The sequence below is a fragment of the Talpa occidentalis genome, unplaced genomic scaffold (assembly GCF_014898055.3).
Source record: "Talpa occidentalis isolate TD23 unplaced genomic scaffold, MPIMG_talOcc4v2.1 talOcc4.10, whole genome shotgun sequence".
In the NCBI taxonomy this organism is placed as follows: Eukaryota; Metazoa; Chordata; class Mammalia; order Eulipotyphla; family Talpidae; genus Talpa; species Talpa occidentalis.
In genome coordinates, this window is record NW_023600993.1 from 65398914 (window position 1) to 65417316 (window position 18403).

The following is an 18403-nucleotide window of genomic DNA, read 5'->3' on the forward strand; positions in this document are numbered from 1 at the left end:
GAGCAGATGGACAGCTGAGTGCCCGGTGGATAATGATAAGAAACACAGGATGGCAGGAGAGCCTGGAGTCCCAGCCACCCTGCTCTGGGTCACATCAGCTGAACTATGATCTCCTGGGAATGGCTCAAGATGGTATGACACAGATGCACCCACTGTTCCCTAACTGGGGGCCACCCCTATCAGTTCTAGGGCCCAAGAATCTTACCCTGTACAGTTGGTCCACCTGGGCCTGGCACTCCATGTAGGCTTCATAATCCGCAAACACCTTGAACCTGAAATGGGAGAGAGGAGGCCGGGCCTCATGCTGGGTGGTGAGTCAAGGAAGTACCCACCAGACCCCAGGGGCTGCTCCACGACCAGCACATCTACCTTGGGGACACTTCTGGAAAAATCTTATTTTAATCCAATGTTATCTAAAGAAGTTTGCCTTTACAGCATAACCTCCTCATGTAAGTGGGTTTGAGCTACATGGGCTGAGATTTCCTGCCAATTTCCCCTCCCAGGCAAAGGGGCATGGTGGGCAAATGGCGGCTTCATTTAGCTATTGATTCTCTTTAGTCTATTCTCAAGTCTAACTGCGCTGAGATCTGGTGACACAGGAAAAGGTTATTTGCATTTTCCTGATGTTCCGAACAAAAATAAAAGTTTTATGAAGAGATAGGAGTAGAGAAATGCAGTTTCATTTCTAACTGGCTCAGAAACAATTCATAAAGCCAGTAAAATCCTTCCCTCAATCACAGATCTTAGGGCCAAGTTTCCAGTCCCAGGTCATGTGTGTGTGGGGAGTGTGGGGTGCATGTGTGTGTATGTGTGTGTGTGTGTGTGTGTGTGTTTATGAGCTGGTCTGATGAGCCCAACTGATACCTCTCATCAAAAAGCAACAGACAATGATGGGTTGTGAGGCTGCCCATAGCCTCTGCAGCGCCGGTTCAACCCCCGGCCACCAGGTGAGGGTCCCACATGGAGCACAGACCTCTCCTGCGGCCCGCTGCTCCCCTCAGCAGTGTATTTCGTCAGTCTGCCTGTTCTGTTCCCTGCTCTGGCTCCGGTGAATTCTCTCACCCTCCCGCACTTCTGACTGTACCCAGTGCTTGTATAGATAAATAAATAAATCTTTAAAAAAAAAAAGCAACAGACAAAACTAACCCAAAGGCAAGTGCAAGTGAGAGAGGGCTTAATTCTTGCCAGATTCAACTTTTACCAACAGGGTGGAACAAAGAACCTTCATGACACTGAAAATTGGCAGACTTACTGTTACACACTTAGTGTTAGAAATCAGCCAGTCTATAGCCACAGATGCCTTAGAAGCACGTGTTACATGTACTGCAATGAACACTACACTGTCATTTATCACAGGTCACTCCACTGTAACCACTTCATGTCACTCTGGGTTGACATTTGCCATAACAGGAACCCTATTTCTCCTGGGGAGTCGAGGGAGCACCTCCACCCAGCCCCATGGGACACCACCCCCTTCTGGCCACACTCGTCCAGCTGTGGGCTGGCACTGGGGGGTCTAGAGCTGCACAGGCAGCCATCGCCACCACCAGAGTCCCTGCAGCACACCAGGCACAATAGGCACCCACAGCCAGCTTGGGCCTGGGGTACAGCAGAGCCTCTCTGGGTGGGCGTCTGAGGTTCTTCCCTGGAGGAAACCTCAGCAAGACCCCCCCACTCCTCCCCCACCAAAACCTACACTTTTTTTCAGCCTACCAGGAGGACCCAATTGTCTGATTGGTGGGGAGGCACCAGGGACAAAGGGGAGGCTGGCCCCACCTGTCATGGTACAGCAGCATGTTGACGACGTCCTTGAAGCAATCAGGCTCCTTGGGGGAGAAGAAGCCACTGCTGATCTGGTCCATGGCCTGCCTCAGCTCAGGCAGGCGCTCGTAGTACTCCCTGGCATTGTACCTGTGGGAGATTGGGCTGTGAGAGGGCCACCCAGGACTGCCCCACGCCCATGTCCTTGAGGTCTGCAGGGCATTCCTGGGCCCAGCAGGGTGGCCTCCTGTTCCTTCTGCTGTACAGAAATATGGCTGCTCAGGACACACAGTCCCATGCACGTTTCACTGTACACCGCTGCAGCGGCTGCTCAAGAGGTTGCGCCGCAGGACTCTGGGCAGAACTCTTAGCAGCGCCAGCTGCCCTGCTCTCCCGGTTCTGGGCGGAGGAGAAAAATGTATGTGAACAGGCACAGGAGACGGAGGAGACGAATGGGCCCATCAGGGAGTCTGGGGGAGGGCGGCAGGTGGCAGATGCTGTGTTCCAAGACAGGGATATGGGGGCAGAAAGGCCTGAGTGAGGGGCAGGCAGAAAATGGAACGTCAGAGGGAGGGGTTTATGCTCAGACTGACAGGGACGCAGTTCTGATGTTTTGATGACAACTGGAATTTCTGTGGATTGGTGCTGAGGCTTCACCAACTCTCCTGAGAGTTTTTTGGCAATTAGGCAACGCTGTCTTCCATTACTGCTCAGAACTAGGCTGGGGCTGGCACTCAAGAGTCTCTAAGGCCTTGAAAAACACTGAGAGGCTGAGAAACGTACCAGAGGAGACTGAATGCTGAGGTTTAAACACTGGGAACCCCTGAACAGGAACCTGGGACAAAAAAGGCTGTTCATGGGGAAATCTGAGTAAAGGATTGCCTTTGGTAAGTAACAACATACACCTACTGGTTTTGACAATGCACTATACTTCGTCAGTAATATATAAGCCACAGGAGACTCAGAAGGGCACATGGAGCTCTGCGCTGTCTGCAATTTTTCTACAAATCTAAAGTTACTCCAAACAAAAAGGTCACTGCATAGAGACAGGCCAGGGAACCTTGTCAGTCGGTGAGCCAAAAACCCCCAAATTAGCGAAGTGCACTCAGAGCCCTGTCCCCGAGGGCTCCCGCCACAGACACCAGGGCCTTTGATGCTTAGGAACCCCTGGGCTGAGGAGTCAAAATGCAGAGCAGCCAGCTCCTGTCCATGCGGATCCCTGGGACAGCACTCTGGGCCTGGGAAGTAGACAGATGTGGCGTACCTGCCCCAACCCCCACAGCCCTCCCTGGGGCTCTGGGCAGTGCCCGGGACTCACACACCCTTTGCGGTCCAGGGCTTCAACGTCCTCTACCCGCAGGCCAAAGATGAAGAGGTTCTCGGCCCCAGCCTCCTCGGCCATCTCCACATTGGCACCGTCCATGGTGCCGATGGTGAGGGCTCCATTGAGCATGAACTTCATGTTGCCTGTGCCCGAGGCCTCCGTGCCTGCGGTGGAGATCTGCTGTGACAAGTCAGCGGCGGGGATCACTGTGGGGGACGGATCACAAGAGGGTGTCACCACAGGGACATGTGGTGGGGGATGTGGTGGGAACACCATGCCCCCTTCCAGTCCTTGAAGGTGCTTCCAGATCTCCCTCCCACTGATTCCAGGATGAGCTAGTAGTTCCCTTGCCCTGTGGTAGGCTAAGCACTGCCCACCCTGCCTGTAACACTCCCCTTCTTAGTCCAGGGCAACCTGAGACAGAGGGCCCATGAGGAGACTCCTGAGGAGAAGCTCCTCAGGTGGCAAAGGACATTTGTTCTGGAACGTCAGTGATCCTAGACTAAACTCCACAGAGTAGGCACAGGAAGTCAGGCCCTGAGCTGCCTCAGAAAGGACAAAAAGGACAGGTGCTGGCCCAGATGAAAAGTAGGCAATGCCCTTGAGCGTGAGCAGGCGATGGGCGGAGGTATCTAGCTGGGAGGGGGAGAGGAGGAGAAGCTGCATGGAAGCTGCACCAGGCAGGGCACATCCTGCCAGCTAGAAAGCCCAGAAGCAGAAAGGCGAAGGTGAGGGGCAGAGGAGAGTGGAAGGAGAGGGACAATGAGGTCATAGGCAGGAGCAAGAAAATAGAGGCACAGAGACTGCCCAAGGCCTGAGAGAGTCCCCCCACTGATACAGGCGGAGAGCTTCTTCAAAGCCTCGTTGGCCGCAGGAGCCTTTGTGTCCAGCGCAAAGTTAATGCTCCTGAAAGTAAGTGGCCCTGCCCAGCACTGCCAGGAAGGGGCAGGTTTCTGCTTATGTGACCGCTCAGGACTACCTTTCTCGGCCAAGGACACTCGGTAGTTCTCCAGGAAGATCACTTTGAGCCTGTCGCCCACGATTGGATCATGGTTGACCACGTCGCTGATGGCTGTGACCAGCTTGATGATCATCTTGGCCATGTGGTAACCTGGAGCTGCCTGGATAGGAAGGGAATATGCCTAGTTGGGGCACGGCTGGGCCCTTGGGGGGTACCTCACTTTTACTGGCAACCAGGTCATCGGAGCCTGGTTGCCAGCCCCGCGAGGTCCCCCTCTGCTGGTGTCAGGGTGGTGGCTGTCAAAAAGGCTGAGGCTGTGGTGTCCCTGTGTCCTGCACGTGATCTTACAGACAGATGTGTGACAGCAGAGCCCACCCCACTGGGTCCAAGGCCTCGCCATGGACTGGCGGCCACCCCATGTACACCACATGTGGGATTTAGCTTGTTTTGATTCTCCTCTGCTTTTCAGAAATGAGAAGCTAAAAGGAACTAGAACTTGCAGAACTGACAAGCAACTAACAGGCAGTATAGGGACCTAAGGAATTCTGGAACATACCAGAAGGATGCAGTCAGGAAGTCCAGATGAAGCCTAGAGAGGACAAGCAACCCAATTTCTATGAAAAATGAGTTGCGGGACAAAAGAAGAGGGAAACACACAAGTAAAACCTTACATTACGAGATTTAAAACACAGAACCAATTGCCATGTGGCCTCACTGGGTCCCAGTCTAACACACTTCCTGAGATATTTGTAACTTTAATAAGAAACTGGGCATGAAGCTCCAGCTGATATCTAATGGCCTGAAGGAACTCTTGTCAAGTATTGTAGGGGTGATGATGGCACTGTGTGGTGGTGTCTAAACACATGTACTTTGTGATTTTGGAGGAAAGCATCGTCGTGAAGACATATGATACAGTACTCAGGGGTGACGCAATATCATGTCTATAATATACTTTGAAGTGGCTCATCAGAGCTGAGGGGTAGGTATTTGGATAGTCTACCACTCTTACTATTCTCTAGCTTGAAATTTTTAGCATTTTAAAAATGTGTTGGTAGTCCACATCTCTAAGAAATGCACACTGACCGTTTCTAACTTCAGAAGTGGCAGGGCTGGGGAGTGGGCAGAGACCAACAAAGTGGCTTGTGTTGCTCTGGCTTTGGTGGGCCTGCAGCTGTGCTCTTCTGCTCACCCTCATGTGTATCTGAGCTAGAGGAGAGGACAGAGCCTGCCGGTCAAGGACATGCACCAGTACCTACCAGCACACAGGCCCCACCATGAGGACACCCCATAAAAAAGCTGTGCCCCAGTGCTCCTCATGTTCTCTGATGTCACCCAGGAAAAGTGGAAATGTGGTGGTGGAGGGGTGTGCCACCAGCCTGGGAATGTAGAGCACAACAAGGGGACCTGACATTGTTCAGTGTCAACACACTGGGACTGCAGGACAGCATGTCCAACAGCACAAGCCTGGGTAAATTGAAGTGCAGTCAGGCTGAGCTTGGAGCAGATGCACATCTGGCTACACCCAGACTGGACACACATCTGGTTGACAAAATAGCCAGGGTCCAGTGTCCTTTTGGCACATGAATGCTGGGGAGCAGGTGGGACTGATCCTTGGGGCCATGGCCAGCACAGAAAAAAAATGGTGGTGGTTATATAGAGAAATGGCACTACCATGGAATAGAGCGGCCAGTAAGTCCACAGGGACTGCCCACTCTCCCCCATTACAGAGCTGAGGAAAAGAGAACCGACTCAGTTCACAAGCACAGAGGGCTCAGTTGGTGTCTGGTGGCACTGGGCTACATATATTGTCCAGTCCATGGGAAGCTGGCTCCCTTGTGCCAAAACTGTGCAGGTTTGTTCATGCTGGCCAAATGTCAAGCAAGGAGCAGAGGATGCCCCCTCACCTTGCCTCCGATCATGACAGTCCTCGGCACAAAGGCCTTGGCTGGATCCTTCTTTATTCCTGCAGGACAAAAGAAAGAGAGTCAAGTGGGGCAACCAGAGCCATATACACTCTGCCCTGGGAAACACCATGATACTCAGTGTCCTGAGATCAGCCCACACACAGGAGGCAGAGCACAGCCACTGGGCCCCCGCAGACCCACCAGGAGCTCCCACTTACAGATGGGGTTGAGATCCCTAGCCCTGCACATGTGACCCAGGTTGATGAGACAGGCCAGCCTAGAGCCAAGTCTTCCTACAAGTTCACAAGAAAAGCTGTACCTATGGTTTCAGAACAGCCCAAAACATGTGCCTGTTCTAGGGTCTGGTCACCAGCATTAAGACTCTTGCAAGTGATGGTCTCATGAAAAAGAGATGACTTTGGGATCATGGTAATGGTATTCTCACCCCTCGAGGTGTGTCAGGCAAGACCCCCCCAAGTCCCTGCACTTTCTCACTATAATCAGAGGTCAGACGTCCCTCCCAAAGCACCTTAAGTTGCAGCAAACTGAGTGTATCCTGGCTGGGACAATGGTTTTCAGATTTCAGAATGTATGCTAGGAGAGGTGTCAACAGAGCGGTGAGAGGCAGCCTTGACAGAATTCACCTGGGCCTGGAACCAGCTACTAAGAATTGTGGGTGATCTTCCACATCTGACCCCAGGTTATAGAAAGAATATGGCTGTTCCATAGTTCTGAACTTTCCTCCTTCCCGAAATCAGAATTATCTATGGCCATACCACTCTGGATGGGCCTGATCTCAGAAATCAGACAGAAAAACATGGAGAACAAGAAAAATCAAAAACACAAACTGCATTTTCACCAAAACTAGGAAGGAGGAAAAACCCATAAAGTCCAGATCACTGCACAAGCTGTGTCAGGTGGTGGGTGGTTAAAGCCAGGCAGGAGGCCAGGGCAAGGGGTTAGTGAATGGTGGGGGGAAGCTGAGGGGCTGTCTGGGGGAGTCCGGGCCTAATGTCCTGGGAAGGAGCCCAGAGCCAGGCAGACCAACCTCGTCAGCACCTCCTCTACAGAGAAACCTCAGGAGGGCTCTGGCATCCTGCGGACAGAGGCCCAGAGGGCAAAGCCAGGGCATCAGGGCTAGTGGCCTTGTGCACCAATTTGGGCTTGAATAGGCAGCCACACTGGGGCCACACTGGGGAAGCCTGCAGCCCCTGGGGCCCATGAAGTTCTGGGTCATACAGCTCTCTTGGATAGGAGCCACAGAAGTGGATACCGGGGCCTCCCCTGGTGGAGCAGTGGTTGAACTCTGGGCGGCGAGACTGCCCGCAGCCTCTGTAGCGCCAGTTCATTCCCTGGTTGCCGGCGAGGGTCCCACCAAAAAAAAAAAAAAAAAAAAAAGTGGATACCGGCCTCGCTGCAGACAAGGAAAACATCTTCCCTGTGAGAATCTGCAATCTGTGGTTCCCATTAACTTGGAAAGGAGGCCACAGTGTCAAAAGGTAGAACCTTGGGGAGAGGATGAGAAAACTGGAACATGGGGGATGAGGCATGGGAGAGAAAAGGCAGGACCACTGCCCAAAGGGCAGCCTGGTTCCAGAAGCCCAGAGAGCATGGAGATTTGAGAAGCAACGCAGCACACAGAGGAGAGAAGCAAGACAAGCAGACAGCATAGAACAAAAAGGAAAGATCTTTGGGAAATGCTCAGAGAGACAGCAACAGACAAGGTGGGTGCGCAGAAGAAACCTACACCACACCTCCTGGAGCCCTGAAAGAAAACCCAACAATGGCACCAAGCAGATGTTTTAAAGTCTACTTCAAGACAACTTGTGGAATAATACAAGATGCCAACTGACAAAGTCAAACAGCCCAGATGGGAAAACTGGCCACATTGGTTGCCCCTGATGTAGCCCAGCACACCTAGTGCTGGCTCAGAGAATGCTCATGAGGCCCAGACACCCCACGTGCTGGGCATCAGAGTGCGGGGATAAGAGCTATTCAAGGATAGAAAGGGAAGCTGAGAATGTCACCTTCAGCTTTGTGCTGCAAGGCCATAAGTTGTTCCAAACCTGCAGGAAGAACCTAGGAGCTCCATTTACACAAGTGAATGTTGTGAACTTTGCTAAGGGGCTGGTGCTGAGCACTGAGCATGTCCAACACAGATGGAGACAGACGAACGCCAGGGACAAAGACAAGAGTGATGACGGTGTGCCCACTGAACACAAAGAAACAGCGTCCGCATGGGCTTGGACACAACACAGGCTCCTCATTGCTGGCTGGGACAGCTGCCATTGCGGGGCGCTGCGAAAGCTAACCGTCTGGCAGAAGAGGGCAGGTGGGAAGACTTGAGTTGCCACGTAGGTGGGACTGGATGCAGGGGGAGGGGGTGCCTAGAGACTTTCATTGCATTCACAAATGGGACCGGGACCCTTGGGGGAGATGACAAAGAAAAGACAGAAAATCTCAACTTGCAAAAGAAAATAATGGCAAAGAAACAAACCACAGGTCTCAATGAACCACTGTTTCCCTCTAGGAAAGTCGCCTGCATGATGCAGCACCTTGAAGGCCATACACAGAGGAGGGCATGCATGGGGCCTTCTCCCAAGGGTCACTTAAGAAGCATCAGACAAAGCCAGTGTCGGTCCTATGACTTAAATGCCTCCTGAGTGACAGATTCCTCCACCCGGCTGAGTCTGACCTATTGGTAACAGGAGAACTGATGCTCTCAAGAGGAGCGTTGTATCTTAAAAAGAGTATTTTATGGTTCCTTTGGTTTTCAAAATTAGTATTCACTTTATTATAGTCCAATAATTTAAAACCCAAATTTTCCCCTAAGGTTTTATTATTTATAAGCCTATATACAATATTTCACATTTACTTTCGGGGGGGTCTTTGTTTCCTCTCATCACTAAATGTTGCTTAAACCATTGAAGGTACATGCAATTATTCATACATAGTCCATTTGATTTTTTTAATCAGTGGACTGTAAATGCCTCTAACAAGTAAAGTCTATTTAAATAACTTAAGGCAAATCTAATCAAGATAACCAATCCGGCCTTTGAGTCCCTCAGAGGCCCCCACCAAGACCCTGTGCTGGCCACATGAAAGCAGCTAAGTTTCTGCACCCCATGGGCCCTTCTGAGGGGCCTAGCTGTCCACCTGTTCCCCGGAGTTCAGGCCCATGTGCACTCAGACTGGAGGCAGCGTCACCACCTACCGGGGTAACCGCTCTGACACCGAGCACAGGGAAAACGTAAGACTATTGCTTAAAAGTGCACACACCCCTCCTCCCCACGCAGCTATGTGAGGAAAAGGCTCGGGTGGAGGAGGAGCACTCAGTGAGCAAGTCCTGGGCCTAGCTGTGGGTCAAGGTCTGGAGGCTGGCCACTCACGGTTGTACAAGGTGACAATGTGCAGGCAGTTCAGCAGCTGCCGCTTGTACTCATGGATCCTCTTCACGTGCACGTCAAACATGGACGAGGGATTGATTTTCACCTTGTACTCCTTCTCCAGGAAGGCAGAGAACTTCAGCTTGTTTTCCTGGGGAGAATAAAGGAAAAGGAAAGTAGACTGGTTCACAAGAACAAAGTCCCCGAGGGTCAGAGATTTCACTGTCCTGTCAGATATGCTACAGAAGGGACATGTGGGAGGGTACTGCTACCCCGGGAGGAATGTGTGGACCTCTGGCCCAGGGCTGGGGAGTGAGGATGATGGAAAGCAAGATCCTGGAGTCGATCTGCACTGAGTAGCAGAAATAAAGGGAAAATGAGACAAAGAGTCCATGTGGAGAGAAGCAAAGGACAAAAGAAAAAAAAAAATAAGACTAAAAGGAATCCAGTGAGCATGGTGTGAAATGAGGCCCGTCTGGGAAGACAAGTACTATTTCTGGGCTCCATGGCTCTGAGCGGGGAGAGGCAGGTAAGGGAGCAAGATCTGCCATCTATTTGGCTGGAAATGTGAGCTAGTCTGTCTAGTTGTGAGGCTGGCTGGAGAGGGAGAGGCTGAGATGCAGCTGAACCACAGGCCATGTGTAGAGGTGCAAGGACTTGGCTCTGCCTCCCGAGCACTTCCCTCTGGACCAGCTCTTCCTACAGGACTTCAGAGAAGCAGGCTTGAGACTATCTGTGGACTTGCACTAGCCCACTGCCCACCTGTTATGTTGCCTAGGGTCACAGGGGTGCACATCTGAATTGCTGAATGGAGAGGATGGATTTCGGAGGCCCCTGGACCTCAACACCCAGAACATGTAGGCCAGGATGCCACCCCACATGGCTGCATGTAGCCCACCTGCTTGACCTTGGCCACATCCCTGATGAAGGCATCGTCATTGACCAACGGCAGCAGCTTCTTCAGTTGGCTCAGGTCAGTCATGAAACCTTCCCCTATTTTCTGGAGAATCACGAAGGGACACATGATTTCTGCCCTGGGCAGACCCATCACCATGCCTCTGCTCACCTCTCTGTTTTCAATTGGAAGCTCAGCCCAGGCCTGTTAGGAAACACCCTTCACAGTGGATGTTTATAAGCCTAGCAGAGCGGACCCCCCGCTTCCTCTGTCAGACCTGGTTCACTCCCAGTCACTCTGCAGTTGTCCAAGTCCTGGTGAGCTCAACCACCCACCACAAGTGAGTCAGGCTCAGCCAGGCTCAGGCCTTCTTTGCTGCCCCAGCCCCATCTCCCACTCATCCCCGAGGCTCTGCACCACTCACGACCACAAACAAAACAGTGCCTTTGAGCCCCTGCCCCACCACATTGCCCTGCCCTGGGCCTTCTCCTTCCTTCTCCACACTGCAGAGAGGGTCTTTTCCAAGGAAAAAGTTTCAACAAGTATCCTATAAGGTTTCTCATTGCTAATTTAGGATCAGGAGAACTCCTGGCCTCTGAATACCTTGGCCAGATGTTTCCTCAGACCCTCCTCACTCTCCTTGCCTTGCCCAGCACTACACTGCTCTGACCTTCCAGCTGGTGAGCTGGTTCCCCAGCACAGGGTCTTGGACCTGAAACTAGCCACACCTGAGTGCTGCGGCCAGCTCCTCCCACTCACCCAGCAGATCTGGCCTTGCCCCTTTCTTAGCAAAGCCTTCCCCACTGCACGAGTTGTGCACGTCACTCGAAGGACCTCATGGGCAGTAGCGGAGCTGCCCAGAGCCCATCAGCCAGAGGTGTTCCCTGAAAGCATGTCCCCACAATGGGCCCTCAGCCTGGCCACAATAGCCCCCAGCATCTAAGAGTACTGGTTCTCCTCCTTCCCAAGCGAGCACATGAATAGGTCAGTAACCACCCACCCATTCATGTCCCAGAGGTGTGGCTGGCCCATAAAAGACCACTGGTGACGGCCTGACCACACCGGCTCCCCATGGCCTCAGATGACAGTTCTCACCTCCACGATGGTGTCGGCCAGCCCAGGATTGCACAGGAGCAGCCAGCGTCGGGGTGTGATGCCATTTGTCTTATTCTGGAACTTCTCTGGCTCCAGTTCATAAAAATCCTTAAAGCTAAAAACAGAAGACAGACAGCTCTTGTGAATGTGGTACTTTATATAAGGCGAGCAAGCAAACATAAGGACCTTCAAAGGGAGACCGCGAAGCTTGGTTTTCTCAAGAACACAGAGCGTCAGCACCACTGCTGGGGAGAAGTCGTGAGCAGATGGACCCGCTTTCATCACAGTGCCCCACGCTGGCCACGTAGTCTGTGCTAGCTGTGACCACTCACAAGTGGAGCCTGCCTGTTTCCAGAGTGGTCTGTGTGTCTAAGTTATGACAGTGGAGAGTTACGGGCTTCAGAGCTCAAGAAACTGGGGCTGTTTCCTCATATGTAAAGTAGAGAAACACCAGGTGACATGTTTGCTGTGGGAACATACAAAGCCCTTAGTTGGCACTGGAGACACAGGACCTTCCATATGGACAGAGGGCCCTTGGGGCTCACAGGAGAGAGGGGGGAGCAAGGCAGAAACTCTGAGGTCACATCGCACTGAGAGATGACAGGAGGCATGAAGTTCAACCTGAACCTCCACCCTGTCCAGGCCCAGCACACTGGTCACCAGGTGGGATGCTTGAGACACTCAGCCGGTAGCAGATGGCCAGGAGCAGAGCCTCTGGCTGGTGTGCCCCAGGCAGCTCAGTCACTGTCCACTGGGAGTGGAGGGGTGCTATGGGGCAGTATATGCCAACTCAGCTGCTGCATGCGGTGACCAATGGTCCCCAGAGACAGGTCTGTGGTCAGAAAGAAGGTGACGCAGCTCAGGGCTAACACCACCCACTCACACGGAATGCTTCACGATCTCTGAGTGAATCCGGGCCACACCGTTGACAGCGTGGGAACCAATCACACACAGGTGGGCCATGTTGATCCGCTTGCAGTCCCCTTCCTCAATCACAGACATCCTCCTCAGCCGGTCCACATCCCCAGGGAACAAGGCTGCCACGTGCTGTTGCAAAGACAGATCAGTGAGCAGGGGCAGGAAGTCCTGTGTGGGCTGGAGCTCCACAGGGAAGTTACGCTTCCCCTGAGGAAATCCTGGGGCTGCTACACCCCAGCCCTGTCACACCCCCAGGGCCCCACCTGCAGGGGAAGCTTCTACACTGCCTGGCCCAGGAGGCCTGAATGGGCCTGAGGATCCTGCAGAGCTGTTCCATGGGAGGAAGAGAGGAGGACCAGCCACTTGACTTACAGGGAAAAGCTGGTGATGCTGTCCCTGTGGGCTGGGGGGTGGGGTAGGGCCTTCATTATTAACTTATTTTGACCAGTGGGAACAGCTACTTTGTACCAAAAAGCTAAAAAGCAAACTATAATCATAACTGCATTCTAAGTTCCCCCAGTTTTCATATAATTTTCCTCTGTGGATAACAGAGGAAAGACACAGGGTGCTTTGTTTCCAAATCTCCCAAGTGAAAGTCTCTGGCATTCATGAACCAGACACACCTAAACTCTCTTGGGGAAAGGAATGCTTTTGGAAAGCTTGTATGCAACATAGCAGAGGTGTGTGTATGTATGTGTGTGCATGCGCATGCACGCGTGTTTTAGGGGAGACAATGGAGAGAGACTAGCCAACAGCTCTGCCAAATGACAGCCTCCAGCCCCCAAAGTCCTCTGCTGGACCGAGGCTCTGCCATTCAGGAGATAAAGCCTCTGTCCCAGGCCACACAAGAGCAGGATGATAGGGGAGGGCTGGTCAGTATGGTGTGGCCTCCCAATCCCTGCCCCCTATCACAGCAGCAAGGGTGGGCATAGTGGGTGCTGCCGTTCTGCTCCCCCACAGCCGGCCAGGCTCACATCCAGGTGCATCTGGTTGATAGCGTAGATGATCTCCAGGTGCCGTGGCAGCAGATTCTCAAACATGGACACAGGCCAGCGTTCCAAGGCCTCTGGCAGCACAGTGTGGTTGGTGTATGCACAGGTCTTCTTTGTGATTTCCCAGGCCTAGAACATTCCAGAACAATCAGTGTGTTTCATTTAGAAATATGCAGCTCTCTTGCCAGATGCGTAGGCAATGGGAAAGTCTAGGATTGAAGGCAGAAGTTCTGATCCCAGAACGGGCCCAGTAAGCTGCATAGCTAATACAGCACACATACTGATGGATGTTTAAAGAGCTTCTGCACAGCAAAAAAGACAATAATCAAAACAAAGAGAAACCCCACCGACTGGGAAAAAATTTTTGCACACAACACTAATGATAAAGGACTGATCACAAAAATCTACAATAGCTGATGAGACTCAACAACAACAAAGAAAATAATCCAGTCAAAAAATGGGCAGAAAAGCTAAAAAGGAACTTCTCTGAAGAGAAATGCAAATGGCCAACAGGCATATGAAAAAATGTTCAACATTCCCTGTAATCAGGGAAATGCAAATCAAAACTACAATGAGATACCATCTTACACTAGCGAGAACGGAGCATATTAAAAAAACTAGCAACAACAAATGTTGGCGAGGATATGGAGAAAAAGAAACTCTCCTGCACTGCTGGTGGGAGTGCAAACTGGTCCAGCCACTGGGAAAGCTGTGTGGAGATTCCTCAACCTGCTAAAGATGGAGCTTCCACATGATCCAGCAATTCCACTCCTAGGTATTTACCCAAAGGACACAGAAACATTAATTCAAAAGGGCACCTGCATCCCTATGTTTATAGCAGCACTATTTACAATAGCTAAGATTTGGAAACAACCCGAATGCCCAAAAACAGATGAATGGATCAAGAAGATGTGGTACATATACACAATGGAATATTACTCAGCAATCAAAAAAGATAAACTCATGCAATTTGCAGCAACATAGATGGAGCTGTAAGGGATCATGCTCAGCGAAATAAATGAGAAAGAAAAAGAAAAATACCGGATGGTCTCACTGATAGCAGGAGTTTAGAAAACCTATATAAGGGACCAGGAAAAAGAATAACTATAATAAAGAAAAAATCAAAATCAACAAGCAACTATAAACCAGAGACACACTACAGGGGGTGGGGAGAGGAGGGATTGGGGTCAAAATAAGGGGGTTGCAATTGTATGGGGAATATAACCAAGGTGAAAATGCACACATTGTGCAAAAATGAAAAATGATGTAAGAAATATATGTAAAAATAAAAATAATAATAATAACAATAAAAACAAGCAGTGCTGAGCATTTGTTTTTCATTTACATTAAACTGACTTAACCATAGCCCAGAAGATGCTGGTAAACTGCAATATCTACCCTCCACTAGATAGTGGCCAGGAACCCAGAATGGGGCCCCCAGGTCCACCCAGATAAACTCTGGGTATTACAAAATGGAGCCAATTTGTTTTATAACTTCATATATTGACTTAATTAGACCAGATCAAGAAAACTCCACTACACTACAGAATCTAGGACCATAGTAAGTTGACATATGCGAAAAAAACTATACATATGTAAACAAAGTATTTGATACTTCTGATTTCTTGGCCTTGATTTCTAAAATGAAAAAAAAATATGAGAAACTCGAAGGGTAAGAATCCTTGTCTTGTCTTGCAGGAAATCATTTTTCTGTACCCTTGCACTACTTCCCCCACTCAGTGTGTCCTGGTCCCTGGGGTATCCTCCAGCCAAGGTCCCTGAATTCTCAAGGAGACTCCTCCATTCTCCCCCAGCCACAGGCCAGAGGCCTCCCTCCACATGCCAGACTGGCTCAGTGCTCGTGACTGTTCCTGGGACAGACTCGGGCAGAGGAACACTGCCACCCCATGTCAAGTCTGTGGGGGCCGCTGACACTGTGCCCTGTGCCCTCATCCTCAGTGCTTACCTTGTCCCAGTCTACCTTCTCCACATCCACCAGGATCCGCATGAGCTCAGGGATGGCGAGGGCTGGGTGGGTGTCGTTCAGTTGGATGGCAACCTGCAGTTTACAGAGAGGATCCCTTCAATCCCCTTGCCTGTGCAGGCAACACAGACCACCCCCACACCCCCGCCTTGCACAGACCTGGAGTTCTTGTCAACCACCCTTGGGGGCCTGATCTAAAAGGCCGACAGCAGGGAGCAGACAGAACTGCAGAGACATTAGGTCCAGCAGGGAAACCACCAAAGAACAGAGAGTGGCATGAGGTCCAGAGGGACCACAGGGAGCCATGGCTCTGCAGCCAGGGGTGCTCTGAACAGGTGTGTTCTACAGCAGGTATGTGCTGAGCAGGTGTTACTGCAGAGCGCACTAAATGTGTCAGGCTTTGCCATGGGAACCTTTACAGTGTCCCCTGCTGCCTCGATTCCTACAAGGTCCAGTATGGCCTTGGGCAGAGAGAAAAGGCCTGGCCACTGATGGCAGGGCACACTGTTGTCCTGCCCAATTCCACCCATGCCCACTTTCAGAGGAAGAAATCGAGTCTAGAACACCCTGTCCTTCCACACTGAGCTTTATCCCTTGTTGCAAACATACCTTGTCTGGAAATGTCTCAAAACAGGTTCTCACTGGATCCCGACAGCCAAACTTAGAGGACTTAAAGCGCCGAATGATGTCCTGGAGCGTGGCAGCCACCACAAAGTACTCCTGCTTCAGGCGGAGCTCCTTTCCCTCGAAGAACTGCAGACAACAGGCAGTCAACACTGGGGCAAGCTCTACTCCACCTGACTCAGGCCTGCCCTGAGGACTTCCGGGATACAAGAGGGCGGCAGTGAAAGGAATGAGAGCCCGGCATCCAGCATGGTGCTGATGCTTCGGCCCCACCATCCTTGCCTATGGGTGCTACCTGCGTGTGCCCTCCCAACAGGGAGGGTATGCAAGGGCAGTCAGTATGGGGTTACACTGTCCTGTGTGGGGATACGGGGTAGGAAGGTCTAGTTCCTTAACTTCAAGAAGCCAAGCACCAGAGCCACACAGAAATGCAACCTCCAAAGTGAGCCTCAAAATGCTTTGCACCTGCAGCTTTAGAATTTGCTTAAAAATCTCAGGGCAGGGAATGGGGCATTCAATTCTTGGGCAAGTGGCATCAGGTGTGAGAAGAGCAGAGATTGACTGGACCTGAGGTCGACTGTGTTCCTGAATCCTAGCACATGGCCTTGCATGTGGACTTGTGTGGAGTCAGCTAAGACCTGCCTTTGGGGGCGACTGTGCAATTATGTGCTTGGCTTGAAGCAGGTGCTTTGAGTGGGTATGCTCTACAGCAGGTGTGCTCCAAGCAGATAGATCTTAACAGGGTAGTGTAGAACCTCCTCAAAAAGGTAGTGTAGAACCTCCTCAAAAACCCTCCAGGGAGGGGCAAAGGGAGACACTAACAGGCACACTTGACTCACTAGACTTCAGCAGGGTGACAGCCTGTCTTCACACCCCAGGAGCAACACCAGGGCCAGAGGTGGCCATGCATGTGCCTTGCCTGACAACTGCAAGGCTGACAAACTACAGGTCCTTCCAGAGAGTTTGCCTTCCATTTTCCATTCCCACACTTGCAAGAGGTATGGCGCAGACAGACTGACAAACGGGCTACTCACATTGTCATTTGGATACAGGACTCTGGAGATATTCTCGGCCAGGTTTCTGTCCAGCACTGCCTCCACATAGCCACCCACATTGACTGAGAGCAGAGAAGGGGAGGTCAGACCCAGGGTGCTCTGGATGCCCCGGGCCTACCCCGTGGCTCCGTACCACTTTCCCGAGAGTCTAAGGACAAGTATTGCTGAACAGATTCCCCCCACCCCCTGCTGCTGAAGTGCCCTGCTTCACCCACCCCAGATCTGGACTGGCAGCCATAATGTTTCCTATTCTTGTGAGGGCCCCTCACTCTTTCATGCTGGTGACCCTCCATGGGGAGCCCCAGTGCTCACAAGGAACCTGTCCTCTGCCCTCTTGCAGCTAGAGGGGTGTGGCCAGGGGAGCACATGGACTCTAGCCAAGCGCAGAGACAGGACAAGAGCTGAGTGGGGAGAAGGGAGATTGGGCATAAGCCACCCAACAGGACAGGGAGAACGCACAGTCCTGGAGTTTGAAGTCATTGGGCGCTTTGGCAGACCACAGCCTCATGGTGTTGACAGTGTTGTTCTTGTAGCCTGGCACTGGGGTGTCATAGGGCATGGCCAACACCACCTGGCCGAGAAAAGAGACGTTAAGACTGAGTCAGCCAGACCCACAGTGCTGGCCACTTGATCCGGTCAGAGACTGTCTTGACCCACCAGGTGGGACAGCTCCAACCTTGCAGGAAACAGTTTCACCTCCCTGCTAATGGTCTACCTGCTCATCCTGCTCCAGCTCTTCTTCTGTCCCAAACACACCCAACCTGCCCTTCACCACAGTCCCCTGTGCCATGTAGTAACCCAAACCCTCCCACCCTGCCACACACCTGCACCCACAGCCCCTGCTTGCTGACTTCCTGAGCTGGGGACACCTGTGACAGCCTCACAGGTATGCCTTTCATCAGTATCCTGGGTCGCATTTGTCTTCTAGCTTTACCTCCTGCAATCCCGACATGTACTCAGTTCCCCCAGCTCTTGTTCCCTGAACAGCCTCTTCTCCCAGTGCACACCATCTGCCCTCATGCCATCCCTCTTCTCACTCCACTCCAGGCAATCTCAGGACCAATACCTGTCTCCCAACAGTGGACACCTACTCCCGACCTCCACTTCCCATCTGTAGCAAGGCTCCTCGTGCTGCATGCCTTGACCTCTAACCTTCAGCAAAATCAAAGCAGCTGGCTCATTCTGCTTAGACGGAAATGACAGGACCTGCTCTTCACCCAGAGCTTGCCATATCCTCCTGATTCCCATTTGTCTAAAAGTATCAGCTTTGCTTTTGCCAAAGCACCCCAAATCTCTCCTCCCCTCTCCATGGCCCACTCTCAGGGGTAAGTTCTGCATCCTACCCTGCCTGGGATTCCCCAGGGATCTCTGGGCCTCCTCATCTTCATTTTCTACAATAGCTTCATTTTCTACAACACACATTTAGAAATTCAGATTCCCTTCTCAGAATTTTTAATCTAAATATAATTTATTATGACATTTTAGGACTCCATGACATGGCTGC

General features: G+C 51.7%; 1 protein-coding gene across 1 annotated transcript in view; it reads right to left on the reverse strand.

Annotated features, from left to right (window-relative positions):
• Positions 1-18403, reverse strand: part of PYGB (glycogen phosphorylase B) — a 59183-nt gene that overhangs the window by 7880 nt on the left and 32900 nt on the right. Inside the window, exons 6-19 of the mRNA XM_037493648.2 lie at positions 17359-17470; positions 16879-16961; positions 15830-15973; positions 15203-15295; positions 13219-13365; positions 12210-12373; positions 11327-11441; positions 10235-10336; positions 9340-9487; positions 5951-6009; positions 4065-4206; positions 3084-3291; positions 1777-1911; positions 206-272 (exon numbers count right to left, since the gene is read on the reverse strand). Coding sequence (XP_037349545.1) covers positions 206-272; positions 1777-1911; positions 3084-3291; positions 4065-4206; positions 5951-6009; positions 9340-9487; positions 10235-10336; positions 11327-11441; positions 12210-12373; positions 13219-13365; positions 15203-15295; positions 15830-15973; positions 16879-16961; positions 17359-17470 — 1719 coding nt within the window. The remainder of the gene's footprint in view (positions 1-205; positions 273-1776; positions 1912-3083; positions 3292-4064; positions 4207-5950; positions 6010-9339; positions 9488-10234; positions 10337-11326; positions 11442-12209; positions 12374-13218; positions 13366-15202; positions 15296-15829; positions 15974-16878; positions 16962-17358; positions 17471-18403) is intronic.